Source organism: Macaca thibetana, chromosome 5 (genome assembly GCF_024542745.1).
Source record: "Macaca thibetana thibetana isolate TM-01 chromosome 5, ASM2454274v1, whole genome shotgun sequence".
Classification (NCBI taxonomy): domain Eukaryota; kingdom Metazoa; phylum Chordata; class Mammalia; order Primates; family Cercopithecidae; genus Macaca; species Macaca thibetana.
This window is the reverse complement of record NC_065582.1, coordinates 148,810,928-148,830,424: the sequence shown is the minus strand read 5'-3', so window position 1 is coordinate 148,830,424 and position 19,497 is coordinate 148,810,928. Positions and strand designations below refer to the sequence as shown.

General features: G+C 41.3%; 2 protein-coding genes across 7 annotated transcripts in view; both read left to right on the top strand.

The window, feature by feature from the left end:
- Nucleotides 1-19,497, top strand: part of TBC1D1 (TBC1 domain family member 1) — a 248,669-nt gene that overhangs the window by 60,114 nt on the left and 169,058 nt on the right. The window lies entirely within an intron of this gene.
- On the top strand, nucleotides 4,025-11,121 carry PTTG2 (pituitary tumor-transforming 2). The gene is given in 3 exon segments (XM_050790921.1): nucleotides 4,025-10,584; nucleotides 10,587-10,767; nucleotides 10,769-11,121. Coding segments are annotated over 3 exon segments (603 nt in total). The 5' UTR covers nucleotides 4,025-10,463; the 3' UTR covers nucleotides 11,070-11,121.

Below are 19,497 nucleotides of genomic sequence, written 5' to 3'. Positions count from 1 at the left end.
GTGTGATGTCCCCCTTCCGGAGTCCAAGTGATCTCATTGTTCAGTTCCCACCTATGAGTGAGAACATGCAGTGTTTGGTTTTCTGTTCTTGTGATAGTTTGCTAAGAATGATGGTTTCCAGCTGCATCCATGTCCCTACAAAGGACACAAACTCATCCTTTTTGATGGCTGCATAGTATTCCATGGTGTATATGTGCCACATTTTTTTAATCCAGTCTGTCACTGATGGACATTTGGGTTGATTCCAAGTCTTTGCTATTGTGAATAGTGCCACAATAAACATACGTGTGCATGTGTCTTTATAGCAGCATGATTTATAAAACTTTGGGTATATACCCAGTAATGGGATGGCTGGGTCATATGGTACATCTAGTTCTAGATCCTTGAGGAATCGCCATACTGTTTTCCATAATGGTTGAACTAGTTTACAATCCCACCAACAGTGTAAAAGTGTTCCTATTTCTCCACATCCTCTCCAGCACCTGTTGTTTACTGACTTTTTAATGATTGCCATTCTAACTGGTGTGAGATGGTATCTCATTGTGGTTTTGATTTGCATTTCTCTGATGGCCAGTGACGATGAGCATTTTTTCATGTGTCTGTTGGCTGTATGAATGTCTTCTTTTGAGAAATGTCTGTTCATATCCTTCGCCCACTTTTTGATGGGGTTGTTTTTTTCTTGTAAATTTGTTTGAGTTCTTTGTAGGTTCTGGATATTAGCCCTTTGTCAGATGAGTAGATTGCAAAAATTTTCTCCCATTCTGTAGGTTGCCTGTTCACTCTGATGGTAGTTTCTTTTGCTGTGCAGAAGCTCTTTAGTTTAATTAGATCCCATTTGTCAATTTTAGCTTTTGCTGCCATTGCTTTTGGTGTTTTAGACATGAAGTCTTTGCCCATGCCTATGTCCTGAATGGTACTACCTAGTTTTTCCTCTAGGGTTTTTATGGTATTAGGTCTAACATTTAAGTCTCTAATCCATCTTGAATTAATTTTTGTATAAGGAGTAAGGAAAGGATGCAGTTTCAGCTTTCTACTTATGGCTAGCCAATTTTCCCAGCACCATTTATTAAATAGGGAATCCTTTCCCCATTTCTTGTTTTTCTCAGGTTTATCAAAGATCAGATGGCTGTAGATGTGTGGTATTATTTCTGAGGACTCTGTTCTGTTCCATTGGTCTATATCTCTGTTTTGGTACCAGTACCATGCTGTTTTGGTTACTGTAGCCTTGTAGTATAGTTTGAAGTCAGGTAGCGTGATGCCTCCAGCTTTGTTCTTTTGACTTAGGATTGTCTTGGCAATGCGGGCTCTTTTTTGGTTCCATATGAACTTTAAAGCAGTTTTTTCCAATTCTGTGAAGAAACTCATTGGTAGCTTGATGGGGATGGCATTGAATCTATAAATTACCTTGGGCAGTATGGCCATTTTCACGATATTGATTCTTCCTATCCATCAGCATGGTATGTTCTTCCATTTGTTTGTGTCCTCTTTTATTTCACTGAGCAGTGGTTTGTAGTTCTCCTTGAAGAGGTCCTTTACATCCCTTGTAAGTTGGATTCCTAGGTATTTTATTCTCTTTGAAGCAATTGTGAATGGAAGTTCATTCATGATTTGGCTCTCTGTTTGTCTGTTACTGGTGTATAAAAATGCTTGTGATTTTTGCACTTTAATTTTGTATCCTGAGACTTTGCTGAAGTTGCTTATCAGCTTAAGGAGATTTTGGGCTGAGACAATGGGGTTTTCTAAATATACAATCATGTCATCTGCAAAGAGGGGCAATTTGACTTCTTCTTTTCCTAACTGAATACCCTTGATTTCTTTCTCTTGCCTGATTGCCCTAGCCAGAACTTCCAACACTATGTTGAATAGGAGTGGTGAGAGAGGGCATCCCTGTCTTGTGCCAGTTTTCAAAGGGAATTTTTCCAGTTTTTGCCCATTCAGTATGATATTGGCTGTGGGTTTGTCATAAATAGCTCTTATTATTTTGAGGTACGTTCCATCAATACCGAATTTATTGAGCGTTTTTAGCATGAAGGGCTGTTGAATTTTGTCAAAAGCCTTTTCTGCATCTATTGAGATAATCATGTGGTTCTTGTCTTTGGTTCTGTTTATATGCTGGATTATGTTTATTGATTTGCGAATGTTGAACCAGCCTTGCATCCCAGGGATGAAGCCCACTTGATCATGGTGGATAAGCTTTTTGATGTGCTGCTGAATCCGGTTTGCCAGTATTTTATTGAGGATTTTTGCATTGATGTTCATCAGGGATATTGGTCTAAAATTCTCTTTTTTTGTTGTGTCTCTGCCAGGCTTTGATATCAGGATGATGTTGGCCTCATAAAATGAGTTAGGGAGGATTCCCTCTTTTTCTATTGATTGGAATAGTTTCAGAAGGAATGGTACCAGCTCCTCCTTGTACCTCTGGTAGAATTCAGCTGTGAATCCATCTGGTCCTGGACTTTTTTTGGTTGGTAGGCTATTAATTATTGCCTCAATTTCAGAGCCTGCTATTGGTCTATTCAGGGATTCAACTTCTTCCTGGTTTAGTCTTGGAAGAGTGTAAGTGTCCAGGAAATTATCCATTTCTTCTAGATTTTCCAGTTTATTTGCGTAGAGGTGTTTATAGTATTCTCTGACGGTAGTTTGTATTTCTGTGGGGTTGGTGGTGATATCCCCTTTATCATTTTTTATTGCGTCTATTTGATTCTTCTCTCTTTTCTTCTTTATTAGTCTTGCTAGCGGTCTGTCAATTTTGTTGATCTTTTCAAAAAACCAACTCCTGGATTCCTTGATTTTTTGGAGGGTTTTTTGTGTCTCTATCTCCTTCAGTTCTGCTCTGATCTTAGTTATTTCTTGCCTTCTGCTAGCTTTAGAATGTGTTTGCTCTTGCTTCTCTAGTTATTTTATTTTTGTTTTTGTTTTTTTTGAGATGGAGTCTTGCTCTGTCGCCCAGGCTGGAGTGCAGTGGCGCGATCTTGGCTCACTGCAAGCTCCGCCTCCCGGGTTCACGCCATTCTCCTGCCTCAGCCTCCCGAGTAGCTGGGACTACAGGCGCCCACAACCGCGCCCGGCTAATTTTTTGTATTTTTAGTAGAGACGGGGTTTCACCGTGGTCTCGATCTCCTGACCTTGTGATCCGCCCGCCTCGGCCTCCCAAAGTGCTGGGATTACAGGCGTGAGCCACCGCGCCCGGCATCTAGTTATTTTAATTGTGTCGTTAGAGTGTCAATTTTAGATCTTTCCTGCTTTCTCTTGTGGGCATTTAGTGCTATAAATTTCCCTCTACACACTGCTTTAAATGTGTCCCAGAGATTCTGGTATATTGTATCTTTGTTCTCATTGGTTTCAAAGAACATCTTTATTTCTGCCTTCATTTCGTTATGTACCCAGTAGTCATTCAGGAGCAGGTTGTTCAGTTTCCATGTAGTTGAGCGGTTTTGATTGAGTTTCTTAGTCCTGAGTTCTAGTTTGATTGCACTGTGGTCTGAGAGACAGTTTGTTATAATTTCTGTTCTTGTACATTTGCTGAGGAGTGCTTGACTTCCAATTACGTGGTCAATTTTGGAGTAAGTGCGATGTGGTGCTGAGAAGAATGTATATTCTGTTGATTTGGGGTGGAGAGTTCTATAGATGTCTATTAGGTCTGCTTGCTGCAGAGATGAGTTCAATTCCTGGATATCCTTGTTAACTTTCTGTCTCGTTGATCTGTCTAATGTTGACAGTGGAGTGCTGAAGTCTCCCATTATTAATGTGTGGGAGTCTAAGTCTCTTTGTAAGTCTCTAAGGACTTGCTTTATGAATCTGGGTGCTCCTGTATTGGGTGCATATATATTTAGGATAGTTAGCTCTTCCTGTTGAATTGATCCCTTTACCATTATGTAATGGCCTTCTTTGTCTCTTTTGATCTTTGATGGTTTAAAGTCTGTTTTATCAGAGACTAGTATTGCAACCCCTGCTTTTTTTTGTTCTCCATTTGCTTGGTAAATCTTCCTCCATCCCTTTATTTTGAGCCTATGTATGTATCTGCATGTGAGATGGGTCTCCTGAATACAGCAGACTGATGGGTCTTGACTCTTTATCCAGTTTGCCAGTCTGTGTCTTTTAATTGGAGCATTTAGTCCATTTACATTTAAGGTTAATATTGTTATGTGTGAACTTGATCCTGCCATTATGATATTAACTGGTTATTTTGCTCGTTAGTTGATGCAGTTTCTTCCTAGCCTCGATGGTCTTTACATTTTGGCATGTTTTTGCAATGGCTGGTACTGGTTGTTCCTTTCCATGTTTAGTGCTTCCTTCAGGGTCTCTTGTAAGGCAGGTCTAGTGGTGACAAAATCTCTAAGCATTTGCTTATCTGTAAAGGATTTTATTTCTCCTTCACTTATGAAACTTAGTTTGGCTGGATATGAAATTCTGGGTTTAAAATTCTTTTCTTTAAGAATGTTGAATATTGGCCCCCACTCTCTTCTGGCTTGTAGAGTTTCTGCCGAGAGATCTGCTGTTAGTCTGATGGGCTTCCCTTTGTGGGTAACCCGACCTTTCTCTCTGGCTGCCCTTAAGATTTTTTCCTTCATTTCAACTTTGGTGAATCTGGCTATTATGTGTCTTGGAGTTGCTCTTCTCGAGGAGTATCTTTATGGCGTTCTCTGTATTTCCTGGATTTGAATGTTGGCCTGCCCTACTAGGTTGGGGAAGTTCTCCTGGATGATATCCTGAACAGTGTTTTCCAACTTGGTTCCATTTTCCCCCTCACTTTCAGGCACCCCAATCAGACGTAGATTTGGTCTTTTTACACAATCCCATACTTCTTGCAGGCTTCGTTCATTTCTTTTTCTTCTTTTTTCTTTTGGTTTCTCTTCTCGCTTCATTTCATTTATTTGATCCTCAATTGCTGATACTCTTTCTTCCAGTTGATCGAGTCGGTTACTGAAGCTTGTGCATTTGTCACGTATTTCTCGTGTCATGGTTTCCATCTCTTTCATTTCGTTTATGACCTTCTCTGCATTAATTACTCTAGCTATCAATTCTTCCACTTTTTTTTCAAGATTTTTAGTTTCTTTGCGCTGGGTACGTAATTCTTCCTTTAGCTCTGAGAAGTTTGATGGACTGAAGCCTTCTTCTCTCATCTCGTCAAAGTCATTGTCCGTCCAGCTTTGATCCGTTGCTGGCGATGAGCTGCGCTCCTTTGCCGGGGGAGATGCGCTCTTATTTTTTGAATTTCCAGCTTTTCTGCCCTGCTTTTTCCCCATCTTTGTGGTTTTATCTGTCTCTGGTCTTTGATGATGGTGACGTACTGATGGGGTTTTGGTGTAGGTGTCCTTCCTGTTTGATAGTTTTCCTTCTAACAGTCAGGACCTTTAGCTGTAGGTCTATTGGAGATTGCTTGAGGTCCACTCCAGACCCTGTTTGCCTGGGTATCAGCAGCAGAGGCTCAGTTGAAAATGCAGAAATCACCGGTCTTCTGTGTCGCTCGTGCTGGGAGTTGGAGACTGGAGCTGTTCCTATTCGGCCATCTTGCTCCGCCCCCCTCCCTCCCATATACTTTAAATCATCTCTAGATTACTTACACTACTCAATACAATGTAAATGCTACATATATAGTGTTATACTGTTTTGTTCAGGGAATAGTTACAAGAAAAAATGTCTGTGTGTGTTCAGTACAGACACAACCATCCTTTATTTTTTCCAAATATTTACAATCCATGGTTGGTTGAATCCACAGATGCAGAACCCATGGATGAAGAGGGTCAACGGTATATAAATTACAGGGCATTACGATGTGCAGTTTCCACCATCACTCTTTTTTACAAAAATTTCTGCCTTTTGTTATCAGCACCTGTGGTCTAACAATAAGCAGTGTTTAAGAGAGCTTTACCTCAAAGTTTACACTTTTCATTTTTCTATTATGTATATAGATTATAATACATGTCGTCTGGGCTGGCCGTGGTGTCTCATGCCTGTAATCCCAGCACTTTGGGAGGCTGAGGTGGGAGGATCGCTTGAGTCCAGGAGTTCGAGACCAGCCTGGGCAACATAGTGAGACCTTGTCTCTATTTAAAAAATAAAAAATAAATATCTTCCCCCAAAATACATATAATCTGTTTTAAATAAACTTTTTTTTTTTGAAACAACGTCTCTGTCACTCAGGCTGGAGTGCAGTGGCGTGATCTAGGCTTACTGCAACCTCTGCCTCCCAGGTTCAAGCCATCTTCCCACCTAAGCCTTCTGAGTAGCTGGAATGACAACTGGCTAATTTTTGTATTTTTTGTAGAGATGGGGGTCTCCCTATGTTGCCCAGGTTGGTCTCACAACTTCTGGACTTCAAGCGGTCACCCACCTCAGCCTCCCAAAGTGTTGAGACTATAGGCGTGAGCCACTGCACCCGGCTTAATGAACTTCTAATACACTATTCTATTTAAAAATGTGTTTCATTCGTTGTCTGACTCTCTCTTCACTAAGATGTAAGTTTCCTGAGGGCAGGGGTTTTGGTTTGTTTTGCTCACAGATGTATCACCACAGACTACACAGTACCTGGCCCCAAGTAGGTGCTCAATACATATTGAATGTGAAGTGAATAAACTTCCAGCAGACTATCCTCACTGTGCTTTAATACATTTAAAATGACCAATTGACTTTCCCTGTGCTTCCATTCTTTGTCTTTTCCCCTTGACCTCATGTGATATGCTCAGGGACGCCAACTAGTGTCAGTATTAACTTAAGAAAAGTGGAATGTAGCCGGGCACAGTGGCTCACACCTGTAATCCCAGCACATTGGGAGACTGAGATGGGCAGATCACTTGAGGTCAGGAGTTCAAGACCAGCCTGGTCAACATAGTGAAACCCCATCTCTACTAAAAATTAGCCAGATATGATGGAGCACACCTGTAGTCCCAGTTACTTGGGAGGCTGAGGCAGGAGAATCACTTGAACCCAGGAGGTGGAGGATGCAGTGAGCAGAGATCACACCACTGCACTCCAGCCTGGGCAACAGAGCAAGACTCTGTCTCAAAAAAAAAAAAAAAAAAAAAGAGGGGAGTGTAGAAATGAATTCTCCCAAAGAAGCACTGATGCATGCCACGTTGAAACTTAAAGGATTACTTTTATCCGGTCTTTGGGATTATCTGCACCATGACTCCCCTCCCCTTACATGAAGGATCAAGGTGACCACATAAACATTTAGACTCCCTGCGTGAGATGGGAGAACATAAGCCCCTGATGAGTTTGTATAATACTCATGGCCACAGTTACACAATGTGGCAGGCATATCCCTTCCTTTCCAAAAGAAGGAAAGAGACAAATGTATGATACCTGATATTACACATGTTTTCATTCTTCACAATCATTGAAGTAATAAATAACACTACATTTTAGAGACAAGGAATTTATCTGTTGACAGGAATATGTATTGCTGGGCACGGTGGCTCATGCCTGTAATCCTAACACTTTGGGAAGCCAAGGCAGGAGGATCTCTTGAGCCCAGGAGTTCAAGACCAGTCTGAGCAACACAGCAGGACCCCTCTCTACAAAGCATAGAAAGATTACCTGGGCTTGGGGGTGCGTGCCTGTAGTCCTATGTACTCAGGAGGCTGAGGCGGGAGGATTGCCTGAGCCTAAGAGTTCAAGGCTACAGTGAGCTGTGATCATACCACTGCACTCCAGCCTCAGCAACAGAACAAGGTCCTGTATCTTAAAAGAATAATAATAATAAAGAATAAATAATATAGAAAGAGAAGAGAGTTGAGATTTCAAAAGTCTTTCTGACTCCAAACTCCATTTTTATCCTATGCCACTTTTTCATAAAAGTTCAGAACAGATTGTTTGATGTTTTTCTTATTGTTCATTATTACTTTTTAAAAGGTTGATTCTGACATTTGATGTACATTTCCTGACAACCTACATATCATTTTCCTCCCTCCCTTCTGTCTTTCCTTCCTTTTATTCTTCCATTTATAATGCAACAGATGATAGTTTTTCATGGTGTCCTGTAGGTAGTGTATTTTATTTTAAAATACCAGATAAAATGATCAGCAGCCACTTGTGGAAAGCTTCACTGGAAAATATGACTTCAACTATACTTATGTGTTTTTTAAAATGCTAGTTTTGCTGATCTCCACTTAGAACAACAGAAACACAGATGGCTACAGTTACTGGATTTGCTGCCAGTTTTTATGCCCCCTTTCTCATATACATTTATGGTGACCAAGTTTACTTTCAAAAACATATGCTAAGAATAGTAACAGATTTTTCAGATTTGAAGTTGTCTAGGAAAAAAGTATGCTTCATGTTAAGAAAGAGTCTGTAAGATCAACAAAGCAGATTCATCTAGAAAACCCATTCTCTGAGCAGGCCATTTTCATCTCTAACCAATAAACACCAGATTCCTTAGCTTGGCAGTCAAGAACCTTGACCATATCTGGTCTCAGATGATTCTTCATGCTTTTTTTTCTAGTTCCAAGATGCTGTACTCTATTTTCCAGCAAAATGGGACAGTTGATTTTACCTCATAGCCATGCTTTCCTCTGTTTTGCTTGTCGTTGTTTCTTTTGCCTGGGGAGATTTCCTCTTACTTCTTCCTAGCTCAGATGCCACCTCCTTCAGAAAGTGTTCCTGGATTAGATGTGCTTTCACACCTCTAGACCTCACTGGTCTTTATTTGTCCCTTCTTTAGGACACATATACAACATCTTTTACTTTAATTATTTCTGCCCCAATTCAAAGAACAATTAGAAGGCTATTAATAAAAAATGAATGTGTCAGAACAGTTGAAAGAAGTTGCTTAACAATAATTCCTTCTAATGATATAATGAGACAGGATTGCAGACAGGTGGCCTGCAATTTTTTTTTTTAAAGTTGCCTACCGTAGTGTTTGAAGAAAAACAATTCAATTGGAATGCCTGCTGATTGGCACACACACTCTAACCCACCAGTCTCCCCGTTCCCCATTACCTTCTACTGGTACATTATATATTTACATTCCCTGACTGACTCTGGGTGGCACTTGAGTTTACAAGCTCCATATAGAGGTTGCATCAATCATTTGATATATCAGGTGCAAGTCATGACTCTGTCACTTTCTAGCTAGCTGTCTCAGGTTAAGAGCAAGACTTCTAATGATACCTTTGAATGGCCCTTTCTTTTTGAGGTGGCCTTATGCAAATAAATAGGTGCAGCTGACCCTTGAACAATGTGAGGGTTAGGGGTGCCAATCACCTGCACAGTCCAAAATCCACCTGTAACCTTTGACTCCCAAAAAGCTTAACCAATAGTCTTCTGTTGACCTCACCAGTAACACCGTTGACTAACACATGTTTTGTATGTTATATGCACTATATCCTGTATTCTCACAATAAAGTAAGCTGGACAAAAGAAAATGTTATTAAGAAAAATCATAAGGAAGAGAACATATTTCATTATTCATTAAGTAGAAATAGATAATCATAAAGGTCTTTACCCTCATTGTCTTCACACTGAGTAGGCTGAGGAGGAGGAGGAAGAGGAGGGGATGGTCTTGCAGTCTCAGAGGTGGCAGCCGCAGAAGAAAATCTGAGAACAAGCGGATCCATGCAACTCAATCCTGTATTGTTCAAGACTCAACTGTATATTTTTGCATGTGGGCTCAAATACATACACACACATGGCCGTGGGTCAAAGATTCATAGAATAAATTAGACAGCAAGAATATTTATCATTGAATTGAAATGGCTCACTGCAAAACTGCCTTCAACTTATCTCTAGGCCTTAGAAACAGAAGTGACCATTTGCTGCTGTGAATCAATAGCCTGGACTAGATTGGGGTTGGGTTGGCCAAGGTACATAGTCATTGCCATAGTCCAGTATTCCTGCCCAAGCAGTCACCATTAGTAGTCACATTGTTCAGACAGGGCCTCTCGGCTCTTCCCACCACTGCGTGCTGGATTGTCTGCCACCAGTAGATGAGAGTTGGCAAAAGGGATAAATCAGGATGAAACATTTGGGCATTTTGCAGTTCAGAGAAACTTTGGGGGTGCTGCTTTAGTGAAAAATGAGAGACTTGCATTTATTAAAGTTTAGTAAGAAGTGAAATCATGTATGTAAAAGTACATTATAAATTAGAAAATGCAGTAAAGGCAGAAACTATTTATTTATTGGTTGTTCTGCACTTTACCTAAGTGGTTTTTGATCATTTCACAATGTATAAGCGTTGGGTTTTACCTCCATTTTATGGATGTGGAAATAGGGCTTGTATGTTAGCTAACTTGCCCAAATCTTACAGTTAACAGAAAGTGGTACTCCCGAGATTCCTACCCAGGTTTGTCTGACCTCAGGCCTGTGCTCTTTGTATGAGTTTGTGCTGACTCCTAGATGATGTGCTAGGCACAAAAATTAGATATTACACCAATTTCCACTATAGTTAACATTCTATCTAAATATAAAGTGGGACCACGGTCTTAGATGAATGTGGCTGTTGAGAATAGCAATAATCCAGGATGGCTACTCTGATCTATGTTGATAAGGAAAATGGAGAACCAGGCACCCGTGTGGCTGCTAAGGATGGACTGAAGCTGGGGTCTGGACCTTCAATCAAAGCCTTAGATGGGATATCTCAAGTTTAACACCACGTTTTGGCAAAACGTTCACTGCTCCATCAGCCTTACCTAAAGCTACCAGAAAGGCTTTGGGAACTGTCAAGAGAGCTACAGAAAAGTCAGTAAAGACCAATGGACCCAGCAAACAAAAACAGCCAAGCTTTTCTGTCAGAAAGATGACCGAGAAGACTGTTAAAAAAAAAAGCTATTCCTGCCTCAAATGACGCCTATCCAGAAATAGAAAAATTATTTCCCTTCAATCCTCTAGACTTTGAGAGTTTTGACCTGCCTGAAGAGCACCAGATTGCACACCTCCCCTTGAGTGGAGTGCCTCTCATGATCCTTGATGAGGAGGGAGAGCTTGAAAAGCTGTTTCAGCTGGGCCCCCCTGCACCTGTGAAGATGCCCTCTCCACCATGGGAATGCAATCTGTTGCAATCTCCTTCTAGCATTCTGTTGACCCTGGATGTTGAATTGCCAGTTGTTTGCTATGACATAGATATTTAAATTTCTTAGTGCTTTAGAGTTTGTGTGTATTTGTATTAATAAAGCATTCTTTGTTTAACAACATAATAAATACATAAATATAAAGTGGGTCATATTCCTCTTTATGTGCATCTGTCTCAGCTGTCCCTTGTTTCTATATTTCTTCAATAGTACGGCCCCTACTCTTTGAGGATATGTCAACATGATTTACTTCTGTAGAGAAACAGGAGACAGGAAATAGCAAAGGATAAAGGAGAAAAGGCCAGGGTCAGGCCAAGAACTTCCTATATCTTTTCTTCCCAGCCTAGCGTGAACCAGATGAAAGCCTTAAAGAGGTCCTAGCAGCAAAGGGAGATAATTAAAAGAATGAGAATTTTGTGGAATGCTAAAAAAAAAAAAAAATAGGGAACATATTTGCAGCTAGGACTAACATTGATTATCTTAAAATGTCTGTATGGCTAAATAATATTCATGAAATCCCATGTCTTATGCTTCTAATGTCTTATAACTTAAAGGACTTTTATGTCTATGCCTTGAATTCTGTACAAAGCTTTGATAGAGTCACAGATGTCTGATGTCAATCCAGATTGCCTGAAAGGCTTCAGGGGTTCCTCTGTGGTTCCTGAATTCCAGGACTTAGTGAGTTTCCTAGACCAAGAGCTGCTATTCATTATACATGTTAGTGGTTTTGCTCTTTCTACTGAAAGTGGGTGGTGGTTATGTCTCTGAACATGTTATTCCACAAAAAGCCAACTGGATGTGGCTATTTAAGAACCATCAAGGGCATGACAGGCCAAAGGTTCCAAATCCCTCCTCAATCAAAGGATGCTGTCAGAACTGACCTCCAGAAAAGATGCAAGGTCTCATTCCTAGGCTGTCATACTAGTCCTTAGAGAAGAGTTACAATTTTGTGATCTGCCCCAATCCATTTTGTTTTTTGCTTCCATGCTATTTTAAAACTGGAGAAGGTTTAAGTTTAAAAATTCAAGACAAATCATAAAACATTTGAGAAGTCACTTGTGCATTGCCTCTCTTCCCCACTAAATTGTGGGCCCCATGAGGGCAGGGACCATCTCTGTTTTGTTCACTATGGAATCCAAGTACTTCCCCTTATCTTGGAGCTGATTCTATGGTGGGCTGCTCCAAGTAATCTTTGTCTTGGGCCAGTAGTCATGCAGGACAAGGATAAGTTTCCATTAGGTGTGGGCATAAGTTCCTACCCAGCCATTGTCCTCTTCACCAGAAGAACTAAATTTCATCTGTAAAGGAAGATACCACATTCTGTAAATGGTAGGGCCTCATTCTCCTGTAAGATTCATATTTCTGCATTTTGGACTCAAGAACCATAGGTGTATCCCATGGCAAGACAGGAAGTATTACTGGAGTCAGACTCCCTGGGTCTTAACCTTGTTTCCTCTATTTAATGGCTGTGCAACCTTGGGCAAGCTGGTAATGTCTAAAGTTTTACTCTTAAAGCTGTTGATAGAGACACTAAAATGTTTACTGCCATAGTAAGGATCTAAATGACATCAGAGTAGAAATTCAATAAATATTTGTTGGATGGATGAGTGAATAATCAACCTCTCAGACTTCAGTTTCATCACCTGTAAATAAAGAGGTATAGCTATATGATATCTTTTCAGTTCTAATATCCTGTGGACTTAGTCATGTTAGTAGTTACGATATTTTTTATTCTTAGTAATTTTTTCAGGATTACTATGAGGATAATAAGAAGTCAAATTCTAAACTGAATTAAGTCAAGGGAATTGAAAAAAACTTGGATAAAAAAAGAAAGTGTTTTAAAAATCACCCTAAGTCCAATGATCAGATGGCCTTTGCTTTAAAGTGTGTCTGTGGTCAGCCCAGGGAAATAGTCTACAGCTTCTCTGAAGCTCTTTAACATCTTCATTACAGTCAGTTTAAGTATTTCCTTGGCAATAAACATCAACTGTTTTTCAGATGTTTCTTTGCATATCATGGCTTTGGCATGAGACATGAAACCATTAAGAAAACACAAGCCAGGTCCTCTGCTACAGTCCATAAAAATCATTTAGTTGAAGCTATGCCTATTTATTTATTAGCTTACACTCATTTTTAAACTGACTCACAAAAAGTACAGTAATAGGCCATTCTTGCATTGCTGTAAAGAAATACCTGAGACTGGGTCATTTATAAAGAAAAGAGGTTTAATGGGCTCATAGTTCTGCAGGCTGTACAAGCATGGCACTGGCATCTGCTGGCTTCAGGGGAGACCTAACAACACTTTCAGTCATGGCGAAGGCCAAGGGGGAGCTGGCATCTCACATGGCAGAGCAGGAGCAAGAAAGGGTTGAGGTTGCGGGGGGAGGTCCAGGCAGGCAGATCACCTGAGGTCAGGAGTTTGAAACCAGCCTGGCCAACATGGTAAAAACCCATCTCTACTAAAAATACAAAAATTAGCCAGGCATAGTGGCATATACTTGTAATCCCAGCTACTCACTGAGGAGGCTGAGGCAGAAGAATTGCTTTAGCCTGGGAGGTGAAGGTTGCAGTGAGCCAAGATCATGGTATTGCACTCCAGCCTGGGTGACAGAGTGAGATTCTGTGTCAAAAAAATACCCATCTATGTACTTATGTACAAAATATCTGAAACTGCTAAGACTGGGTAGTAATTACATGGGTATCTCTCATATTATGCTATTTAAATGTTTTAAAAATATTTAATAATTTTTAAGATCCCAAGAAAAAAGAATATCGTACTAAAAAAAATCCAATATCAGACTCTACTCTCTTGTAGATTAGGAATAATATCTCTGCTCTTTTTCCCCCAATGGCTCATTTGTACTTGGCATTTGGTGCCTGCTTAAAACACCAGGGTGACTATAGGGTCCCTGATGTTGGTTAGGGGCCCTCTCTGTAAGCTTTCATAGCACCCTCTCTTTTCCTTCTCACTGCATTTATCACCCAGTTGTGCCATTTCCTGTTTACTTGCCGTATGGGCCTGCTGGACCATAAGATGTTCCTCTAGGGGCAGGTGGCTTGCTTACTGTAGCATCTCTGAGGACTGGAATGCAATAGATGGAGTGGCTGAATGAATTACTGCAATGACGACTGCAATGGCTTAGGTTCGGTGCTCTGCGCACACATGGGCCAGGGTTGGATATGTGAAATTACCACTTGATGAAATTAGTTAAAGCAGCATTTGTTGGCACAGAGAGGCTGTGTGCCCCTTTCTTGGAGTCCCCTAGGCTTCAGTGCATACACCACAGTCTCACAGTTGGAAAGGAGGGTCAGGACGCTGTGTTTCATGTAAAGTGATTCTAAACCTTGTGCTAGATCCACTGACACATCCAACTCAAGACTCGGGATCTAACTGGACACTCAGGTTCCCATGAGGCTATGGCCGGGGCCAGGCCCCCTGCCACTGAATTTCCTAGGCACTGGGAGGTCAGGGTTTTCCTGTCCACTAACCTGACCAGTTTTTCACAGAGAGGACCAATGTGCCTGCCTTCCCCAGATCGGGCAGCTCAGCGCCTGCTTTGTCCTGGGTTCAGATGGAGTTTGGCTTGCTGGCCCCAGCATAGCCTGGATGGGGACAAGGGGCAGCTTACTGCAGGTCTCACTTTCTTGTTAGCCCCCGGCCTGGCTGTACCCTTGAGAAGGGCCCTGCTGCCTCAGACCCAACAAGAATTTGCTTCCTTTCTCTCTTCCTTCCTTCCTACCTCATTCATTCATTTGTTCTTTAGAATCTGCTGCCATTTCATGTCTATTTGTATCTCATCTAGCTAGCATCAGCTCTGTTCCCAGCCTCATGAAAAAGGCCAAGTTCCTTCCCTGACAGAGCCCGCTGTTGGCAGGAAGCTGCCAGAGCATAGTGGCTGTCTAGAGAACCTCTCTTAGCCATGCCAGCTCCCTGAAATCTTAGAGCATGAAGCCCTGTGTTTGTAGCAGTTAGGACTTGCTTGGAGGGATGCTGACAGGTGTTCTATGCAGACACTGCTCCACTTTGCCTAGGTGAGGCCTTTGCTGAATTATTTTACTTTCCTGAACCTCAGTTTCCTCATCTGCAAGACAGAATAAGTAATACCTTGCAGCAGGGTTTCAAGGTAATTAGCGGCTGTGAAGTAAAGTGGTTAAGTTGGCAGAAGGCCTGGGTCTGATTCTGGTTTTCTCCTTTACCTGCTGAGTGCTTCAGTTTCCCCATCCAAAAATAGGTATTCATACTCTCGACCTCATGCACTGTAAATGCTTAGAACCATGCCTGGTGCATGATGGATGCTGCCTGAAGGTTTGCTGGTTTTAGCAGTGCCTGGCAGATAGGAAGCACTCAATACACACTATGTTCTACTACTATTAGGATTACTCTTACAATCTAGGGTTGTGAGCTAGATAATCTATGAAAACATCTGGCATGCAATAAGTACTCAGTGGATATTGTTTTCATCCTTCCTGACCCTTGATCTTGGAGCAGGGGTACCTTGAAGTGGAGGGAGGTGATCCCTGCACTGAGTTGGCATTCTTCTTTATGCTCATCTTGTCCCTGAGAACAAGAACTCTAGATATCTGGAAAAGTTCCAGGAGCATCGGGGCCCTTGTGATATTATGACCTCTAGGTTGGTGAGCAGATATGTTTAGTTCTACCTTGATCCTGAGCTAAGGCTGCCAGGCACAAACCTGTTATTTATTTATGTATTTTATTTATTTACCTGAGATGGTGTCTCATTCTGTCACCCAGGCTGGAGTGCAGTGGCATGATTTCGGCTCACTACAACCTCCACCTCCTGGATTCAAGAGATTCTCCTGCCTCAGCCTCCCGTGTAGCTGGGATTACAGGTGCCACCATGCCCAGCTAATTTGTGTATTTTTAGTAGAGATGGGTTTTCACCATGTTGGCCAGGTTGGTCTTGAACTCCTGATCTCAGGTGATTCACCTACTTCACCCTCTGAAAGTGCTGGGATTACAGTTGTGAGCCACCACCCCTGGCCGTGGGCATTTAATTTAGTGTATATTTCACAACATGCTTGAGGGAAGCTTGGAAGGGACCTTGGAGTGGGCCTAATACCCACAATTTACAAGGTGGAAACAGGTTCATAGAATGTGACATGAACTGTCTGATGTCACATAGCTGGTTGCCAGCAGGTAGAAGCTAGCAGCAAGCACCTGGACAGCCTGGGCTGCCTCACACCGAGAAAGACTCCACAAGTCCATGTACAAATTGATTGACCCACTATAGATGACTCCTGACCCTCATCTGAAAGCTGAATTTATCTTCACCTCGCCCAGAGCAAAACTTCTGTCGTGTTTGAAAAATTCCAGGTGAGAAGAGCAATGACTCAGACGTCACTACTTAGAAGCATTTAAAAAACTGAGTGGGATCCCGACACAAATGGAAAAGAGAAGCTAAGCTATTTCCCTCTTACATTTTCTCAGCCCTTACATCTCCTATCAAGATCAATAGACATTTTCAGTTATGTACCTTCTGTAGCTGTGCACAGAGACTAAGATGCAGATGGTGGCTTATTTTATAATCTGTGAGTTCCTTTGCTAAGTATAGAGACATCTTTTATCTTTTTAAAATTATTATTATACTTTAAGTTCTAGGGTACATATATACAACGTGCAGGTTTGATACACAGGTATACATGTGCCATGTCGGTTTGCTGAACCCATCAACTCATCATTTACATTAGGTATTTCTCCTAATGCTATCCCTCCCCCAGCCCCCCACCACCCCAGTGTGTTATGTTCCCCACCCTGGAGACACCTTTTATCTTAAACGTTTTCAGAGGGGCATTTGTCTAGGAACATGGCACTTGGGTCTTATATTCTGGAAAATGAGCTTGCTCAGTGCACCTGAAAATTACAGAGTTTTACCAGGCACAGTCTTCTTGTTGAGATGCAAGTACATGTGGCTTGGTGGACTTTTTGTAGGAATCTTAAGCTACAACAAAGGAGACAAATTCAAATTGTTTCGTGCATTTCTGCAGAGGTTTGTGGCACCATTTATTTCCAGGTGCTTGCTGTGCAATTCTGATCCAAAGTTCAGTGCTGAAGCACATAAATTTAGGCTTTGAAAAGAGTGAGGACATTCACAAAGAGCTTCATTTGTGTTTAAAACTTGGCAATTTTAAAGGAATCTTATTAAGATAAAAAAGAGGGCCGAGGCAGGTGGATCATGAGGTCAGGAGATCGAGACCATCCTGGCTAACACGGTGAAACCCCATCTCTACTAAAAATACAAAAAATTAGCTGGGCGAGGTGGCAGGCGCCTGTAGTCCCAGCTACTCGGGAGGCTGAGGCAGGAGAATGGCGTGAACCAGGGAGGCGGAGCTTGCAGTGAGCCGAGATCGTGCCAGTGCACTCCAGCCTGGATGACAGAGTGAGATTCCGTCTCAAAAAAAAAAAAAAAAAAAAAAAGAAAAAAAAAAACAGAGGGCCGGGCACGGTGGCTCACATCTGTAATCTCTGCACTTTGGGAGACCGAGGCGGGTGGATCACCTGAGGTCAGAAGTTCAAGACCAGCCTGGGCAACATGGTGAAACCCCGTCTCTACTAAAAATACAAAAATTAGCTGGGTGTGGTGGCATGTGACTGTAATTCCAGTTACCTGGGAGACTGAGGCAGGAGAACAGCTTGAGCCTGGGAGGCAGAGGTTGCAGCGAGTCAAGATCACGCCATTGCACTCCAGCCTGGATGACAGAGCAAGGCTCTGTCTCAGAAAAAAAAAAAAAAAAAAGATAAAAAGAAATTATTTTAGAAGTGGGTGATTATCCTAAACAAAGGTAAACTAAACCACCTTATAAAAAAACCAGAAAATTTTGATTTACTATAGAAGAAGTAGAAAGAGGAAGTTTGGGTCAGATTTTTATTAACGAATAGATTTGATTAGGAAATAGGAGTTGATTCTTTTCAGTCTTATTTTGAAGGAGAAATAGAACTTTCAGTTTAGAAAAAAAAAGTTATTTATTGATAAAATTAGTGCTCTGTTGAGTGATGCTTCTAATGTTTCCACTATAAATTATAGCAAAATGTCTGAGTTTAAAGCTAAGAGTCTATGTTGAGTTACAGGACAGGGTGTGGGTGTCAAAATCTTTTGACTCGAAATGTTTACAGTGTTTTCTTTTATGAGCTCATGACTGCTGGGTTTTTCCATGAATTTGAAAGGAGTGTACAGTGTTTTGAAAAGAAGATTATTTGCTTAAACTTTATAGACTGAACTAAAAATAGAAAAACACTGATTCTATTTTTGGAATGTCTTACAAGCTAAAAAGTAAACATGATTGCTGTACGTATTGAACAACATACTGAGAACAGATGTTTAAATAGCAAAACATAATAATTTAGCTGTTTTTGAAATATCACAGCATTTTAATGAATTGATTGTTAATGAAGAGCTAGACCTATGTCATAAGTAAATTTCTGTTTCAGCAAGAGTGTTACGTACAAGGAGAAAAAAAGGCATCCCCAAGCTTGTGTGAACTTTATTCTCAAGGGACTTTGTTACTATCTTGTCTCCTCTGGGGTTGCAAGTTCGGGGGTTCCCTTTTACCTTGCAGTCTTCTTAGTATTTCTGGTGCGACTGCAGCCAGCTTTTAATTTTGCAAGGCTTTTGGATACATTTAATGAAGGTGGCTGGGGTCACTAAAACTGTTCTCATGAAGTCTGCTTGCTGTTGTTCAGGCTAACAAGTAACTATGATGTAACGCACAAAATCAAAACATAAAGTTGGAGACCTTGATTTAAATGTCGACATGGATACATCAAGGTAGAATGTTCTTGAGGTACCCACCTCAATTTATAAGGTACTCCTCAATAAGTCCTCATCTAATTTGTCCTTCTACTCCTTTACACTTTCTTTCCTTCATGAACCAATTTATTGAGCACCGTTTGCTTTGATGATCATCTTCAAATACTCCGTCTTGCCACCTGAAGATTCATCTTGAATCTGGCATGATTTAAAACGTGAGTGTGGGTGTGTCCTCGAGAGAAAGTGAGCAATGTAGACAGGTAAGGAGGGATTGGAGGTGCGGGGCTGGGAGAGCAAGTGTGAGTTCCATGCGTGAGTGAGCAGGACCCATGCCTGGGGACGAATTTCCAAACTGTTGAAAGTGTGGAAGGCTAATGATGCTTGTGTGTACCAAGTGTCTGCCCAGCTAGTATGATAGGAATTTACCAAAGACACATGGACGATTTGTGGCTTGGCTTATGGAGTTAAAGTAACAAATGGAGCACAGTTTTGCTGTTAGACACTGCAACTCATAAAAAGGGAGAGGAACATATCGAGACACATGCTGCGGGCCCACCATGCTGGAGTGAATTTTGGCTCACACACAATCTCTTCTCTGATCTTAACTGTGTGTCCTGTCCTATTTTGTGTATCTATAAACCCAGCTCTGAGCTTGAGGCCTCCAGCCCATCATTTCTGTTTTACTTCTACATTTAAAACATATAATTCCCACTATTATTACA